At 38.8% G+C, this 18392-nt stretch overlaps 2 protein-coding genes across 6 annotated transcripts in view; one reads left to right on the top strand and one right to left on the bottom strand.

Annotated features, from left to right (window-relative positions):
- Positions 1-9679, top strand: part of SGTB (small glutamine rich tetratricopeptide repeat co-chaperone beta) — a 93912-nt gene extending 84233 nt beyond the window's left edge. For both annotated transcript variants that reach the window (XM_063456920.1, XM_063456921.1), the window contains exon 12: positions 9370-9679. The gene's annotated coding sequence lies outside the window, so the exon portion shown is untranslated. The remainder of the gene's footprint in view (positions 1-9369) is intronic.
- A 4305-nt stretch (positions 9680-13984) lies between these two features.
- The window catches only part of TRAPPC13 (trafficking protein particle complex subunit 13), a 42489-nt gene continuing 38081 nt past the window's right edge, over positions 13985-18392 (bottom strand). For all 4 annotated transcript variants that reach the window (XM_063454071.1, XM_063454072.1, XM_063454073.1 and 1 more), the window contains one exon: positions 13985-14300. In XM_063454071.1, coding sequence (XP_063310141.1) covers positions 14193-14300 — 108 coding nt within the window. In that variant the 3' untranslated portion in view covers positions 13985-14192. The remainder of the gene's footprint in view (positions 14301-18392) is intronic.

Below are 18392 nucleotides of genomic sequence, written 5' to 3'. Positions count from 1 at the left end.
ACACCTGGACCTGGACAAAGTTCTCCTCTACCCAGGTGTAGTAACCAGTTATTTCCTGCGGAGACTGATGGCATCCCTGCTCACGCCACGACAGGCCAAAAACATAGCCTTCACCGGAGTGTTCCGCATACCCAAACCATGGAAGGCGCCGACCGCAGCACCCAGGGACCTGGTGGTCCAATTTCAAACCATTAGAGAGAAAACAGCAGTCCAGGCCGCTATACAAGGGACTCCCACTTACAAATTCGAGAACCTGGATCTATCTTTCTATGCAGATATGTCTGGCAACACATTGAAATGGCGGAGATCCCTGCAGCCTCTTACCACCCTTCTACAGGACCATAATATCCGGTACCGGTGGTGCCCTTCGCAGACCCTGCTGATCCTCCACGGGGACACCCCGCACTATGTCCACACTCTACAGGATGCCGCTGCACTACTGGGGACCCTGGGCCTCCAACAGACCACCCTGCAGTTACAAACACCTCACCCGGCTATACCTGCCACACACATGTGGAACCCTGCAACAGCCACCACTTTTGTCCCTCGGAAGACTGTACCAAACACGCAAGCAGCTGGCGCAACCTGAGGCCTCTGACCATGTATCGGGACTCACACCTCATGATTCCATGTAACACCGTGGACCGAGACTGTATATAGTTCAACTGTTTTATTCAACCGAATATAAATATATATATATATATATATATATATATATATATATATATATATATATATATAATTTTGTTTTTCTCTCTTATTAGTTCCTTCTAGTATTACCCCTTTGGCCCACACGTCTCACTATCTCAGGAGAGGGAATGACAGCAAGGGGACATGACACTAACCACACCACTCATTAGTGGACCAAACCACAGGGTGACATCTACTACTTCTCCCTCCCCCCCCCCCCCCCCCCCCCGAGCTCAGGGATACAGAGCGCTTCATACAGCATGCATAGATAGGCATGTCCTCTAGACACCTCCAACACCTTACACACTCGACTTACCATTATAGAGTTAAAATAGCAAAGTTATATATGCTAGTTTCATCCACTGTATATTCTTGTAAAAAAAAAAAATGGGCACAATATATGTATTACCTTTGCGCATTTTGAATTGTACGACTGTATACTGTTACCTAAGCAACTGTTTGACCTTATGCCCGCAAAAATAAAGAATAAAAAAAGGTCTCTTGTAAGGTCTGAAAGGAGCATTGATCGAGAACCCCCTAGACAATTGACTTTACGGACAGTGGAAACGTTGTCCTTTCTGAGAACCAAAAGACATTTGTAGGCGTCCTTGACGAAGCTGCGAATCACAAAGGAATCACAAAGGAAGCTGCCATCAGTTCGAGGCAATTGATATGCAATGTGTGTTCCGACTGTGTCCAGAGTTCACCTGTGGAGAGGTCGGAGCAGGTAGCCCCCAATCCAGGAGGCTGGCGTCTGACTCCAGGATAAAATTGGGTTGCTACCCGAATATAGCTTTCCCGTTCCAAGCTTCTGTGTTGTGGAGCCACCAATTTATCTTTAGACGGAACTTCCGAGAGAAGGTCTCGAAGCTTGTGTATGCCTTCCATTTTGAATTTTCCAAGTTTCTTAAATTGATGACAGGGTGAAATTCGTTGTATTTCTTCTGGACTGAGAAACCTGGGTGTGAATGGAGAATGTTCGACCGCACCCTTGTCTCTGAGATGGCAGCGTTCTGAGTGTAAAATGGCTGTATCGGATTGGGACATCCTTAGAAGGGGAGGAGGAAACTCTTGTAGTGGGTATGAGATGGAATCTATGTGAAACCATGAAAGGATCTTGAGTGAGGAGAGACCACTGTGGGGAAAAAAATGGGCTAGACGGCTTGCAATAGGTATTAGAAAATAAGGTAGGTTGATTACCTGCAGTGATGTTTGAGCTTTATTAAGAAAGGGGAAAACAGAAACATGTCTGTTGAGGTCTCTCATGAATTGATCAACAAACAATAAGCCATTAGCCTCTGGACTGAGTACTTTAGAACTTAAATTTGCCAATTTTGCGTCAATCCTGTGTAAGACGGCTATGCGTAGTTCAGTTGAAATGGCTACATTAGCATTGCCAAGTAAACATAAGCCCCTCTGTGTCCATTCTCTTACCAAATGTGGATCCAAGGTACCATCTGTTAGAGCTTCATCAGCAAATATAAATATTTGTATAATGGGGCCAGCGATATCAAGCAGATTGTCGTGAACTGCTTTTAGACCCTGTTCAAGGCCTTTGCGGTTTCTTTACCCGACTTTCTTAGGTGATCAGGAGAGGATCAAATTCAGCTGTGAGTGCCACCTTTAGGTATTGTGACGTGGACATTCTGCTCTCAGCTGATTCTGAATCTCCTTTTCAAGCGGCTTGTGGAGCCACATTTTCTTTAGAATTGGGCTATATGGTCGGATGGGACCCACTCAGCAGAGCGGAGATGTTTAATGCGCCTGGGATCAAATAAGGGTTGGCCACTAGCATCTAGGAAGGTAGACTGATCCTGGGTCTTGTAGGGATTAATTGTGTTAGAGGCTTGGTAAACCAGAGGCTGATTAACAAAATACTCCTTGACATAAGGAGTATTAGCGTGTAGCGCATCAGTAGGGATTTGTCATCAGAATACCCCGCGCAGTACTCATCCACGACTTGTAGGTCATAGTGGGATGTGGAACCCTCTAGGGCAGGGGTAGGCAACCTTCGGCTCTACAGATGTTGTGGACTACATCTCCCTTGATGCTTTGCCAGCAATATGGCTGTAAAAGCATTATGGGAGATGTAGTCCAAAACATCTGTAGAGCCGAAGGTTGCCTATCCCTGCTCTAGGGGATTAATTATCTGTTGGCTCGAGGAGGTGTGTGACAACCTCATATATTTAGCCTGGCTGAGGCACTGTTGCCCTTCCAGGGATGTTTGTGCGGAGCCCCTTCACGGTCCATTATGTGAATCCTCCGTCAGATTTGAAAGGGGGTCACCCTTTGTGAATAATTGGAGGTCACCCTTTGAAATAAATCTTGGGGAGTTACCCAAGTAAATCATATGGGGGTTACCCACAGATGCAGCAGTAAATAGGGTCACCCATTTTATAAATGATAGATATAATATATATATATATATATATATATATATATATATATATATATATATATACACACACACACACATAGCCCCATTGTACAGCGCTATGGAATCTGATGGCGCTATATAAATAATATATATAAACAAAGATGCAGTGGGTAACTAAGTAATGGAAAAAATTACCACTATAGCAAACAGGGGTAACCTGTTACAATAAAGGAGGTCACCCTTTAAAATAAATCTTGGGGGTCACCCAAGTAAAGCATATGGGGGTTACCCAAAGATACAGCAGTAAATGGGGGTCACCCACTTTATAAATAATAAATAATACACACACATATATATAAACAAAGACGCAGTGGGTAGCTAAGTAGTGGAGAAAATGACCACTATAGCAAACAGGGGTCACCTGTTACAATAAACCCTTTAGGCAGATTAACCCCTTCAGGACGGAGTCAATAGTACACATAATGATCAAAACAAAATGTAAACAAAAACTGGAATTTGCGCTATATGTCTGTTCAACCGTAATTCACCTCTTTCATATTATATGCAGCGACACTTACTATATATAATTGTGTTCAGGAGAAACAGGGCTTTCATTTCATATCAAATATTTATATATTAAAACATAATTTATTATGAATAAAATTAAAATAAAAAACTGTGAGAAATTTAAAATTTTTAAAAGCATTTGTAGTTCCGCCTCACGTTTTAGCTGTAAATGTCATAATACTGTTGGCTTTCACTGCAAAAAAAGCACATATTTGGATTCAGCAAAGTCTCACAAGTTCAACAGTAGCCCCCATTAACAGTTTATATAGTATTTTAGAAAGTTAAAGGGTCAAATATAGCAGATTCCATTTTTCAGTTTTTTCACATTGAAATTTGCCAGATTAGTAATGTTACCTTTGAGACCATGTGGTAGCCCAGGAATGAGATTTACCCCCATGATGGCATACCATTTGCAAAAGTAGACTACCCACCCAAGGTATTGCAAGTGGGGTATGTCCAGTCTTTTGTAGTAGCCACTTTTGTAGTAGTCACAAACACTGGCCAAAGTTAGCGTTCATATTTGTTTTTGTGTGAAAAAAAAAAAGCAAAAAACGAATATTTGGCCAGTGTTTGTAACTAAGTGGCTACTAAAAATGACCGGACATACTTTGGGTTGTCTACTTTTGCAAATGGTATGTCATCATGAGGGTAATTCTTATTCCTGGGCTACCATGTGGTCTCAAAAGGCAACATAACCAATCTGGCAAATTTCAATGTGAAAAAAATGAAATGCAAGCCTTATATTTGACTCTCTAACTTTCCAAAACATCATAATACCTGTACATGGGGGTTACGGTTTTACTCAGGAGACTTCGCTGAACACAAATATTAGTGTTTCAAAATGGTAGCTTGTATTACAACAATAATATTGTCAGTAAAAGTGCCGTTCATATGTGAAAAATGCAAAAAAATTCACTTTTACTAAAAATATCATTGTTGTAATACAAGTTACCATTTAGAAACACTAATATTTGTGTTCAGCGAAGTCTCCCGAGTAAAACAATGCGCCGGTTTTATGGTGTCTTGAAAAGTTACAGGGTTAAATATAGTGCTTGCAATTCAAATTCTCTGCACTTTTTGCCTGGGTTGTCAGGCATGTCAATCAAATTTTAACTAATTAAAGCACATAATTATGTTAAAATATTACTTAAATATACACATAGAATTTTAATATATATACATATATATGTATTTAAAGTCTACGCGTAAACTTATGTAGTTAATTATGTATTTATATATATTTATCATATATATATATTTATACTTAGATTTGCGGTTGTTATGTAATTTATATATAGATAGATATAGAATGTCATTCTAAGTGTATTTTGTTACCAATATATATATATTAATAACAAAATACAGTTAGAATGAAATTACATATGTATATATAATTTAAATTATTTTAAAAAAAATTATTTATTGTAATTATACGTGTATATGTATATATAAAATATATATATAGATGTATTATATATATATATAATATATCTTATATATATGTAACATCATTCTAAGTGTATTTTAATACTAATATATATACTCATATTAATGTTAAAATACACTATGTATAACGTTACATATATATAAGATGTAATGGGTATAGGATCAGCGCTGTGTGATCTAATGAGAGCTAAAAACAGATAAGAAGCTGCAACCTATAGGTATGAGGTTCCCTCTAGTGTCCTCAAAAAAAAAAATAGTGTTTCTGCCATATATATAAGATGTGTATATATATTATATAATTTATATATATATATTTTATATATACATATATACACATTTAATTTATTTTAAAACCTGTTTAATATTTTTTTTACACCTCCCACCAGCAGGGGGGCTGTCTGATATTTCAGACAGTCCCCCTGCTGGCAGATCCACAGCCAGCTATAGGGGGCCATGTGATCGCTCTTTGAGAGCTATCACATGGCCCCCGGGGGCCTAATTTGCCAGGGGAGGGCTGCCTGGGCTGTCAGGCAGCCCTCCAGAAGAGGATCACGGCGGAGGTAAGTACCTCCAATCAACTGGGGCCTTCAGCCATTACGGCGTTCTATGCCGCCGCAACGGCTTTAAAGCCCATTTAATGTGGGACGGCATAGAACGCTGTAACGGCGTTAAGGGGTTAATGTTTGGATTTATTTATATGAAGACAAAACACAAATAATTCCACTTTAAATAGATGAATAGATAAGTAGGTAGAAACTATTTAGAATGTTTTTTGTTTTTTTTTAATATGATTGTGGAAGAGGAGTGCAAAGAAATATATTTCACAAGAAAAACTTACCTTGGAACTTGGTGACTTAATGAAAATAAACTGCCAAAAAAAACCAAAATGGCTGCCAGCTCTGAAGGAGGCGGTGGCCACCCGCATCACAGGAAAAAGGCGGGAAAAATGGCCAGATAGGCCGCACAATACTAGCAGCAGTGAGGCCCGACTAGTAGAGCGTCGGGAAGATAAGAAAAAAACTGCGATTAGATTAGATCAGATCATTGGATCAGCAAAAAACCCTATACTAAGAGCAGAGGATAACAGGATAAAATGACTTAAGAGCCAGTGGGAGTGAAAAAAAAAACCCTGTGGGCAGCCAAGAAGTCAGCCCTGAGGGGAGAATCTATATAATGAAGTATAAATAAAGATGTAATAACAATAATTAAGACAAAAAAATACAATTAAAACAATGGTATGATAAAAAACTGAGGTAAATATACAGCACTAAGGCCAGTGTAATCAGAATTGACTCACCTGGGAGGCAAGCAGCAAAGAAAGAGGAAGTGGGAGGAGCCTCATAGCCACATATTACTGTATGGATGTCTTCTGATTGGTTGATTTTGTTTTCAATTGTTTAACTGTTTCTTTGCTGCTGGGAGGATTCAGTAAAGAAAGTAAAGCAAATATGAAGCCTCCTGTCTTGCCATAACATTTTCACTAAACATGGTAAAGGGGTTTTGCATATCTGCTACATAGTGCTCTTGAGAATGTTCCCTATAGGGGAGACGTATAACACTGAACATGTGAACCTTTTACATGAAATGTGTATGATGATTATGACACTATTTAGTGTGTTTGTTAAGGTAGCCTGTGCAAAACTGGTATACTTTGTGTGTAATGTATTTGGTGTCTGTGTAAGAATAGTATACTGTGTGTTGGGTGTCTGTGTAAGAATAGTATACTGTGTGTTGGGTGTCTGTGTAAGAATAGTATACTGTGTGTTGGGTGTCTGTGTAAGAATAGTATACTCTGTGTGTTGGGTGTCTGTGTAAGAATAGTATACTCTGTGTGTTGGGTGTCTATGTAAGGATAGTATACTCTGTGTGTTGGGTGTCTGTGTAAGGATAGTATACTCTGTGTGTTGGGTGTCTGTGTAAGAATAGTATACTCTGTGTGTTGGGTGTCTGTGTAAGAATATTGTACTCTGTGTGTTGGGTGTCTGTTTAAGGATAGTATACTCTGTGTGTTGGGTGTCTGTGTAAGAATAGTATACTCTGTGTGTTGGGTGTCTGTGTAAGAATAGTATACTCTGTGTGTTGGGTGTCTGTGTAAGAATAGTATACTCTGTGTGTTGGGTGTCTGTGTAAGAATAGTATACTCTGTGTGTTGGGTGTCTGTGTAAGAATAGTGCATATGTGTAGCTATCACTTACTTAATCAGGGAGCTGCTTCTTCCTGTCTATTATGGACTTTTGAGTTTCTGCTCCCTTTCCCATGGTCCATAATCAGTCAATCAATCAATAAATGTTCACTTCAGTTAGGTACAGCGACAAGCACAGTTCACTACTGCAAGCCTATCTTAGCTCTGTGCAGATGGTAAAATGCATGCATGGGGATATGTAGATAATCCTGATATCACTGGTTGATATCACAGTGAGAGAATTCAGGCTAGCACACTGAGTGTCTGAATATGGCAGGCAGCTCTCAAAGATGGAAATAGAAATCACAATTTTATAATATTGGCCAACTGTCCTATTTCCATTGGATAGGGGTTTTTTTTTTTTTTCACAAAACTGTGGATTGTGGGATATCACACTTTATACCAGAATAATCAAATTGGAAAAATTCTCAAATTGGTGGTTTAATCTTGGCTAATTTGGCTTAGAATTTTAATTTCCCTGGTGCATTAGAATAGAGCATAACACTGGATGTTTCCATTTTTAGGCTTACTATCTGACATTACCAGTGATATTTCCAACAAACATTTAATAAAACACTGTATATAAAATGGCTGAGTGCTGTGCTTTAAAGGACAACTGTCACGTCAACATTTTAAAACGGATTAAAGCTTTCAAGTTTTGAAACGGATTCTGTGTTAAATTAAGTATATGAAATTAAAGAGAGAACTCATCTCTACGTTTAATATCTGACAGGATCCTTCAGCCATATGCATGGACCTTGGGTCAGACAATGTTTGAAGTCGGCAGTTTGTTGATCTAATGTCACTGCACTGTGCAGGGAGTGAAGCAGAACAGACCGTAGAGCAGGAGTGCCCAAAAAGGTAGATCCCCCAAATGGTTTTTACAAATGATGCTTTGTCATTCTTAAACATTCTAAAGGGATGCAAAGCATCATGGGAGTTGGTTGTACAACATATGGAGATCTACCTTCTAGTCTTTTCAAGCACTGTCTGACCCAAGGTGCATGTATATAGCTGAAGGAGCCAGTCATATACTAAAGGTAGGATGAGTTTTTCTATATCCATTCCATCCATTCTATAAAGTAAAGGATTATAGCACTCATGGTCTTTCAGTTCAAAAGTTCACCTTTATTTTTCTATTTTGAGCTTCACACAGTGGCAGACCTACTGTGGTTGCAGGGGTCGCAGCTGCGAATGGGCCTGTCACTCCAGAGGGTCCGGCCGCCCAGTGCACTTCCAAAACTAAAACTTAAATCCGCATGTTACATTACAATTTTCTCATATTTTCTTTATGGACTCCGGAAGATCATAAATGTCAAAGTAAGCCTGAGGACATTGTGTTTTAGTGTATTAAACACTTTACCTGGAGTATAAAATCACATACCACATATTTCAAAATTTCATTTTTATGTCCGTTCAGACCGGAATATGACAGAAAAAAAAAACACCTAACAAAAGTATAACACAGCTGAAATAAAATGTTAAAGTGAAAAATTGTAAATTACTGTTGTCCCACTTGTTTCTTCCACTGGTACAGACTTACTCAGCAACCTGTGAGGCAGCACTTTATCATTTTATCCTATTTTATATTATAATTGGATATCAACTATTGGTAATTATTATTAACTATTCATATTGTAAGCTTAAATTGCAGAATGTGATGTCACATTCTGGAATATAGAATTTTAAAATGTGATCTCCATGTTGAAAGAACCGGTAGGACCTGTTATATAGACTGGTTACTATTTATTTTTTTGAGGTCAGGAAGGAGATCGAAAACATTGTCAATGAAGCAGTATGTGAATATATGGTTTTGAGGTTGCTCAACTGAAAATAATAATGATATGAAATAAAAAGCAACGCTGTGTGGTAAACGAAAGGAAATTACTGTACGGCCTCTGAGGATTGGTGGTGGTGGTGTAGTAGATGATGAATAAACTTGGATGGGAAGATTCAAGGTTGAAATGGGATTTCTATGAAATAATTCTACTACAAAAATTCCACAGCCGCTCGATCTTTCAAGGTTCAGTTTTCAAATGTATTAACATTCAGTTGAAGCACAGAGGTTATGTAACTTTTTTGAATTTTGTTTTGTGCTATATTTTAGATGAAAGGTCAGCGCTTTTGATTACTAACTAATTGCTGCTCACGTAATTGGAAGAGGGTGCCACGCTTGCCATTCTTCCAGACTGCATTCCTTGAAAATGCTTCATTATCACCCACATCCTGATAGCCGAGCACCGGGAGTGTAATACAGGACGACATCTCTGTAAAAGGACAGGAATAAACACATCTTACATCCTTACCTTTTGTTTATCAATTATTTGAGATGAAGTAGACCTATGTGATATGTTGAGGAGTTCAGATACATTTAAATGTTAGACGTATCTATATACAGTACTTGGTTCTGAATTCCGTTAGGGATTTTATTTTATATATATATTCCCAATCTTTTTATAAAAAGATTTGCATATGTTGTGGGTGGATTTGTCATATTTCATCCTTTTGAAGTCTTTAATACTATCCCTGAGACTTGGAAGATTTGCAATGTTCTTAGCCCTGGCCTTTGGGTAGTTCGTCTAAAACTGGTCAGTTATTTCTTTATCTGTTTTATAGGCTGAATAATACTGTTTCTTGGAAATCCCCCTTTGAGAATAATTTAACAACTTATCACATACATGATTTTCTGCATATAAATGGCTTGGAACATTCAGTTGTGAAATCCAAATATGAAAACAAAAACCCCAAAAACTAAAATTCAATTCAAAATAATTGAGTGGTAACATGTTTCCAGCACATCTATATATTTCAACTTTAACTAGACTGCATTTAACAGCACATAGGTCACAAAGAATATTTGCTAATTCGATCCCTTCTCTGTATACACGGTCTTGCATTACAGTTCTGTTTCCTGTACAAAAGCAAATATTTGCCAAGCTGATTTTACAACTGTTCCCATAATTTCCTTTTAAACAGACATTGGAATCCAGAATTTGCTGACTGTGAGATTTGTGCTTATTATTCTATTGTGGTGCAAGAATAGATTTAAAGGAACTCTCCACACCGCTAAAGCACTTACGGTATCTGTTTGCTGAATTTCTTTAAGAGTTAACAAAGTGCCCTCTATTTCCCACTTTCAGAAAGTGCTGATATCAAGAGAAATTGGTACTTTTGTAATGGTGCTAGGTTGTACCCTCCCAGCTGTCAGACAGCCAGGAGTGTGCCTTTTCTGATTGCCTTTTGCCCCAGTATAAAGCAATGCTTCTCATAGAGAGGCAGAATGCAGGGATCCCAAAACATATCAAAAGTGACAGAGCAGAACTGTGTTTTGGGACCCTCTTGATTCTGGAATAAAGGAAACTTAACTGTTTGTTTTTAGGGCATTGGAGCAGGCCCAATAATCTAAAAAGACTTTAAAGGAACCCTCCAGCATTATAAATAACCTTTAATTGAACAGAGGGGCTGTTTGCAATCCCTTTCCACCAGTTTAAATGGGCTGTGTTTAGCATATCTACTTATTGACTATTTAAAGGGACACTATAGTCACCAGAACAACTACAGCTTATTGGATTTGTTCTGGTGAGTAAAATAAGTACTTTCAGGCTTTTTGCTGTAAACACTGTCTTTTCAGAGACAATGCAGTGTTTACATTACAGCCTAGTGATAACTTCACTTGCCACTCCTCAGATAGCTGTTAGAGATCCTTCCTGGGTCATGGCTGCCTAAAATGCATCCAAACATTCAGTGTCTCCTCCCTGGAGATTGGCCAGGGCTGTGTTTGAATCATGCTGGCTCTGCCCCGATCTGCCTCCTTGTCAGTCTCAGCCAATTCTATAGGGAGGCATTGTAATTGGATCAGGCTACCACTTCTGATGATGTCAGCAGGCACTGGGCAGGTCTAAAGGAAACTGTGACAATGCAAGCAGCTCCAGGCTTGAAAACAAGTAAGATTTCTATATTTATGGAGGCATGAGGGGCTAGATGGTGGTGTTAACCCAATAGGGTCAGGAATACCTGTTTGTGTTCCTGACCCCATAGAGCTCCTTTAACCCCTTAATGACACATGACATGTGTGACATGTCATGATTCCCTTTTATTTCAGAAGTTTGGTCCTTAAGGGGTTGGTCACTAAACCACAAGATTTTAAATCTCAGAAAAATGGCTAAATTGCCTAATGAAGAGAGCACTTTAAATAGAGCAGCAATATTCAGATATCCTCCACCCTGCTCTTTATACACAGCTGCACGGGCTCTTCTAACAACTTTTGGGACTTTGCAGAAAATCACATATACCCTGAATAGAATGTATAAAGGTTAAAATCTGTAAAAGCAATGCAAGGAACAATGAAAAATACCCAGGGTTACCTGGCAAAAGAGTCCAGGAAAGAGTTATAAGACCAATGTATTGAGTTTTACTGCTTCGCTTGTAGAGGACCTTTTAATACAGTATTGTTTGCTTGTTTTGTATTTATTTTCTAAATCAAGATAATTTGAGAAGTGCTTACCATATGTATATCTTTCTGTAGCTCTGGTTTGGGTGGTGGTCACAAATAAACCCCAATATGAATTATTTTTTTTAGGGAGTATTTTTCACGTGACCGGTTAGTGTTTCCTTACATAAGTGTAGGTGGTTTTTGTTGTAGCTTTCATTTGGCGGGATGCCCAGATCGTATGCTCACCTGTATTACTGCTGCTATTTGTTATACCGTTCACCTAATTTGGAGCTCTGTTTTGTTGGGTACTTTTCATGGCTTAAAGTCTGTATTTTTCCTAAATCAAAATACAATCATGGGAAAAAAAATTAACCATTTAAATTTCATGCATCCACTGCAACTGCCCAGGCTGTGTAGCTTCTGCTATGCACTCGCTTAAAACGAGCAAGCGGCTCCGTCAATAATATTGTATTGCACTGCTGAGCTAACTCTAGGTTTATGGGCGCAGCAAAGATTTCTGGGAGTTGTAGTTAATTTACCAGGTGTGTTTAACTTCAGAAAGAAAACTGAACTACATGTTCCAGTGTGCTTGATACATGACTAAATGCACAGAAGTATTTTTGGAAATAAGATTGGAAGGGAGAAATAAACGTAGTATAGTTGTGCAAAACAAATTTATAGAAAATAAAAAAACCTAGCATAATTAACATAGCACATGCTGTGAATTGTACTTCATCTGTCCAAAACATACAATTACTGAACATTTGTGTTGAAATGTATAAATCAATTTGTATTGAGACTGCAAGTTTTACAGAATATGTCTGTATTTACCTATCAAGATGCTTCGTTTTGGAGCAAAACAAAATACATTTTAACAGATTTCTACCTTGTTTTAGAGTGCTCACATTTTTGTAGGAAATTATTGGTACCTATGCTGGTCACTTGGTGATTTTACCTTATGATTGCATGTGGATTAAATCTTGGGAAATTGTTCATTATTTTATATTGATCTGTGTTCTGTTTTGTTTTCAGAAAATGCTTAAAATATATATACATTTGGTCATTGTGGACAGCATGTGAAATTGTCAATTTATACTAAAATAATTTAGCAATAATTGTCTTGGAGAAGCAAAAAAATGGCTACACCTACATAAGCTACTGTTAACAGAATGAACTGTTATTGTCATGTAATTCATGTGTTCAAACATTCAGAAACTTGCTGTAAAACATTGTTTACTATACAATAAAAGCAGAAGTGTACTCACTGCACTAGACAATCTGGTGAAATGTGCATTATATTGCAGGATGCTATATGCATACTCTAGAAATGGCAATCGTGAGATAGAATCAAATGCTAATCACCCAGTGATGACCAAAGTTTCATGCTAAAACCTTTAGTAGGACTAGGACTAGAACTCCTGCAACCACATATGTGCACATCCTTCAATGAAAAAGTATTTAGTAAAAACACAGGTTTCGAATAAATAAGAATATCCACTAAAGTGTTAAGTATGGAGAAATCAAATCTCAGGTCAAATTTGAAAAAAAATTCTCACATGTTTTCAGTTTGGCTGCTTTGTCCTAAACTTTGAATTCCTGACACTTTAAACTTGAGTGATTTTGACTGCAAGCTTTTGGATGGTTCTGTAGTCGTTAATGCAATTTAAAACAAAAACTCTTATCTGCACTGAATTCTGTGGACATGACTGCATATAGAAAATTATGGGAGTGTGCACAGAGCAGAAAAAAAAGCACTGCCAGTCTCATAGAAGATGAAGTGGAGCATGTTTTAAACTTCTTTTAGTGGCAAGCACACCCCGAAACACTTGCATAGCATGGAGTGAGCAAAACGTGATCCAGAATCAGTAGAGGCAGTGGCAAAAAACACAAGTGCATTTGTTTACACTTCTTTATTTAGAAATAAAATAAGTATGCATATATACATTACTCATAAAAAGGAAATCAAGAGCTGTAAGCTGCCAAAATGAAACAAATAAGAAAAAAAAAAGTAAAAATCAAAATGATACAGTGCAAATAAAATTGAATGGCAAACAAAAAAAAAATCCTCTGGAGAGAAGGAAAGAGCTACCTGATTTTATTAAACCATATATTATTCACAAGCAGCTGTGCATAATTTATTGAAAATATTTAAACGCCAAAATTTTGCAAGTGCACTTTTAATTCAGGTAAAAATCGTTAAATAGCCTGTGCTTTCCCAGAGTTTCATCCCCCCCCCCCAAAAAAAAATATGCAGAGAAAGCTTCAGTGAGTGTTGGGTAAAGCACGCAAATAAATTCATATTTACACTTTATTCTGAAATGGATAAAATACATATGATGCATTAAAAACAGTCTTTTAAAACAATGTACACAGACTAACATATTAAATCATAAAACATGCTTAAATTATCTGCAGACCTACACATCCTCTGGTTTGTGCGTAGAGAAAATATTTTACAAGTTGGTCCATATTTGTCAGGGGATCTTCAAATTTCCAAATCAACTTTCTGCTGGGAATTTTGAGGATACAACACATACTTGGGCAATGTCATCATATTCATACGTTCTCTTCAGAAAGGTATCTGTTAGCCTTAATCCAGAGACACTCTAAAAAGAGAGAAATGGGGGTGGGGAGAGAGAGAACAGGTTAACTGGAGTAACTTACATTTAACTGAAGCAAAGAATGAGTTTCAGATTTAAATTTAAAATAGCCAAACTGGAAGCATAGCGCATTTGGAGAATTTTTCCAATTTGGCTATTGGCCTTAAATTTGAAATTCCCTTTGGATTCCTTACAATTCTCCCTTTAGTGAATAACCCTGTAGGATTTAATTCACTGAACTGTGAAATTCAAATGGCAACATTTAAGTCAAAAGCGAATTTGAAGAAAAAAAGTCATTTGTATTTCAAGTTGCTAAAACTTCAAGTTTAGTCAATTGTAGGGCTGCTTCCTTGAATCTAACATTAACTGATGCCTTCTACTTGCATGGTAATGATTTGGAAGACCCAATGGCTCAGTATATCTGGACTAGAAGAGTCAGGTAGGTTGTTACAGCTAATAAAAGGTCTCCTAAATGTTCATTTAAGTCAGGGGTCCTTAGTATTTTTAATGTGATAAAGTATGTGAGTATTAGCTTGTTGACCATTTTTTTCAAATGCTCAGTGACAAAGAGGTCTGCAGTGAGGATGGCAGTGTGCACTTACCTGGGGTATGATTGATATTGCAAGCAGCCGGTTAGACCAGCACCCCCCAGCCTACATTGTGCAGTCAATATTGGACATTACTGACATTTATTATATTGTAGTATAAAAGATCAATATTACTGAGAAGGGGTTGGATTCTGCATTTGGTTTGACAAAAAAAAAAATGCACAAAATACATCTTATGCACAAAATACATCTCCAAGATCTGTAGAATAACAACAGAAATTGCACAATTAATGTGAAATGCTTGAATACCAAATTTCGAGACGAGAATCGCAAAATGTTGTCTAATAATGACACCGGCAAGCTAATGCATAATTTAAGAATATGAATTTTAAAACGCTAAACAAAAGCTTCGTATTCAAGGAAGAAATTCATTGCTCTGGGTAATTTTGGGTAAATCCCCATTTAAAACATCCATAGAAACTAATGAAGACGAGCCCTGATTAAAGGACAAATTACCATTAGTAACATTATTTATTTGTGGTCAAGGCATAAAGCCGTAGAGTTAGTAACTTAAAACAAACAGGACATGAAAAAGTCAGTTGTGGTGTGCCGTAACTGATGACGCAGTAGGCCTGAAATAAAAGAGGGCCTACCTCAAGAAATGATTAAAAAGGAGGAGTGGTGGGTGGGACAAATCTCAAGACCTGAGACGGTAGTGAGTGAAGGGCTGGAGCTCCTTAAGAAGGGGAACCAAGCCCCTCCCACAACTTCAGGCCCTGCCTTCCATTTGTGGTCAAGGCATAAAGCCGTAGAGTTAGTAACTTAAAACAAAGAGGACATGAAAAAGTCAGTTGTGGTGTGCCGTAACTGATGACGCAGTAGTCCTGAAATAAAAGAGGGCAAAAAGATGTAACCGGTTTATTCAGCCTACAATACAGTATAATATTATCACACAATCATATTCTTGAATGCTAGGCGTACTTCTTGAACTGGCTGGGGAATGTATCGGGTGTAAGCTGTGGACTTCCAGCGGCCCATTATTTAAATGATGTGTGCTGGGATATTCTTCTTTGAAGCGGTAGTAGCCGCTCCTATCCGAAATGAATGACCGGAATATTTGGCCGGGTTTAATTCCAAGCGTACTAACAATGTTCTTACATAGAGCATGAACTTACTAATCGTCAGCGTATTACCGTATAATGCCAGTAGTGGTTGATGTGGTGTTTTTGAAATGGAAGAAGGTACTGGTCGAAGACTCCCACGGGGCACCATTTAGGGTCAGTAGGGTAATTGGTAATAGTGACCGTCTGTCCTTTCATACTGGTTTTTGTATGATGTAGGAACAGTGAATAGTGGTCGTGTGTTTTAACTAGGTTGGCTCTTGTGAGGAAGTTTGGGGTGTTATAATTAGTGGTGGTAAACTCTTTGGGCCGAAGGAACCCATAGAACGCCAAGTAGATGGCCGTTTTAATGACCTGGTTTGTGTGAGTTTCAAAAGGTGAAGTGTCTAACAGATTTGACAGTGACTTGAATAGAAGATCGTGTACAGGTAGTCTGGACGGCGTGGGTGCCGGGGTGGAGTCCTTGATACCTTTCAGTACGGACTTTACTTGATAAGAGGACAGGAAACGTTGTTTATCAGGCCACGTGGTGAGGATGTGGTGTTGAATACCAGTGATATATCATTTAATGGTGTTGAAAGATAAATGGTCAGCGGCAATATTGCCGCAATATTGAAAACCCCAGGAACATGTATGCAATTTAGAAAAAAAAAATAAACTGTTTTGCTGCTTGCCACGTGAGATTCCTAATAAATCGCATGATGGCCAGGGAAGAGGAACGTCCCTTGTTAACAACATGGCATGTTGCCATGTTGTCCGATAAGCAACGCACCGACTTCCCTGAACAGACAGCTCCCCATTTAACAGCTGCTGCTACAATGGGATAAAGCTCAAATAAAGCGGATGTGTCCTTGAATTCTGGAATCTCAGCAATTTCATTTGGCCAGTTGCCCCACATCCATTCATTGCCAAAAATAGCGGCAAATCCGGAAGTGGCCACAGCATCTGTCCAAATAGATACAGACTTATCTGTCAATACCGGTACGAAAATGCTCTTTCCATTCCAGTGCAGCAAAAACTCCCTCCACATGCGTAAGTCAGCGGTGGCATGTACATCTAATGTTATGCGGGAGGAATCTGTCTGAAAACGGGGAAATAAACTGAGCAGCCGGGATATAAAAGCCCGCCCTTGAGGTATAATTTTCATGGCAAAATTAAGTGAGCCCAACAGGGATTGCAACTACTTTTTATTACATGACTGTCCTGCCAAGTAAAGGTCAATGGCGGCCAGTATGCGTTCGATCTTCCCCCTGGGGAGGCTAGCCTGCATATGTACAGAATCAAGCACAACCCCCAAGAAGTTGATGACCGTATCAGGACCTTCAGTTTTAGTAGGTGAAATAGGTACTCCTAGTTGTGTGAACAGTCGTGTCGTAGCCAGGAGGCTACTGGGAGGTAAGAGGTTACTTTCTATGGAAAGAAAGTCATCCAGATAATGAATAATGGTGGGGCATCTACAGGTATTAAGCAATATCCAACACAACGTCTCGGCAAACATATCAAAACTACGTGGGCTGCTCTTGGAACCGAATGTAAGACGTGTGAAAAAATAATATACCTCTTGCCATTTAACACCATGTAAATGCCACAGGGATGGATGAATAGGGAGTAGCTTAAATGCATTCACTATGTCCGTTTTACTAAGCCATGCGCCCACTCCTGCTGAGAGGATGGCGTGATGGCATTATCTATAGTTGCGTATTGCAGAGAGAATTCTTCTGACGGAATGAGTGAGTTAAGACTTGGTGTAGATGATGCATGGGGAGCAGAGAGGTCAAGAATCAACCTTTGCTTGTTTGAGGATTTACCCGTGACCAGACCTATGGGGTTAGTTCTCCATACCGCAAAAGGTGGAGAATCAAAAGGGCCAATTACAAACCCTTGGTCAATTTCTTTCTGTAGTAGTCGGTCAATAGCGTCAGGGTCCGCTATGGCTGTTTGTAGGTTCTTACATTCTAAGACCCCAGTAGGCATGGGGATAATACCAGTGTGAAATCCCGACGTGAAACCTGTCACCAAAAATTCCACTAGGTGTTGAGATGGGTGATCAAATAATAACACTCTCAGCAGTGAGACATCGATAGACGATAAGTACTGCTTGGGGTATAATTTATTTGGGCACATTGCTTTGGAGTGAGCCCGGAAACATAGGGAACAAACATGAAGTAGCCTACAGGCACTGTACCCGCAAGTGCCTGTATTAAAGTTGTTGTAAACTTGCGACTTCCCCAGAAATACTATATCGCGGCCCAGTTTATCCTTAAGGACCTTGGCTGGTCTCCCTGTGGGTATCATATTGGGAGGGGGGTAGAAGGTATTTACCTCTGGGGTATTGGGACATAGATTTGCCGTGTGAGAATTGGAAGCACAAATGGCACAAGCTGGTGTCTTTAGGCCCGCAAAGTGTCGACAAAAAAGCTCTGTATCCA

Source organism: Pelobates fuscus, chromosome 5 (genome assembly GCF_036172605.1).
Source record: "Pelobates fuscus isolate aPelFus1 chromosome 5, aPelFus1.pri, whole genome shotgun sequence".
Classification (NCBI taxonomy): Eukaryota; Metazoa; Chordata; class Amphibia; order Anura; family Pelobatidae; genus Pelobates; species Pelobates fuscus.
The sequence above is the reverse complement of the archived record's forward strand: the minus strand, read 5'-3'. Positions and strand labels throughout refer to the sequence as shown.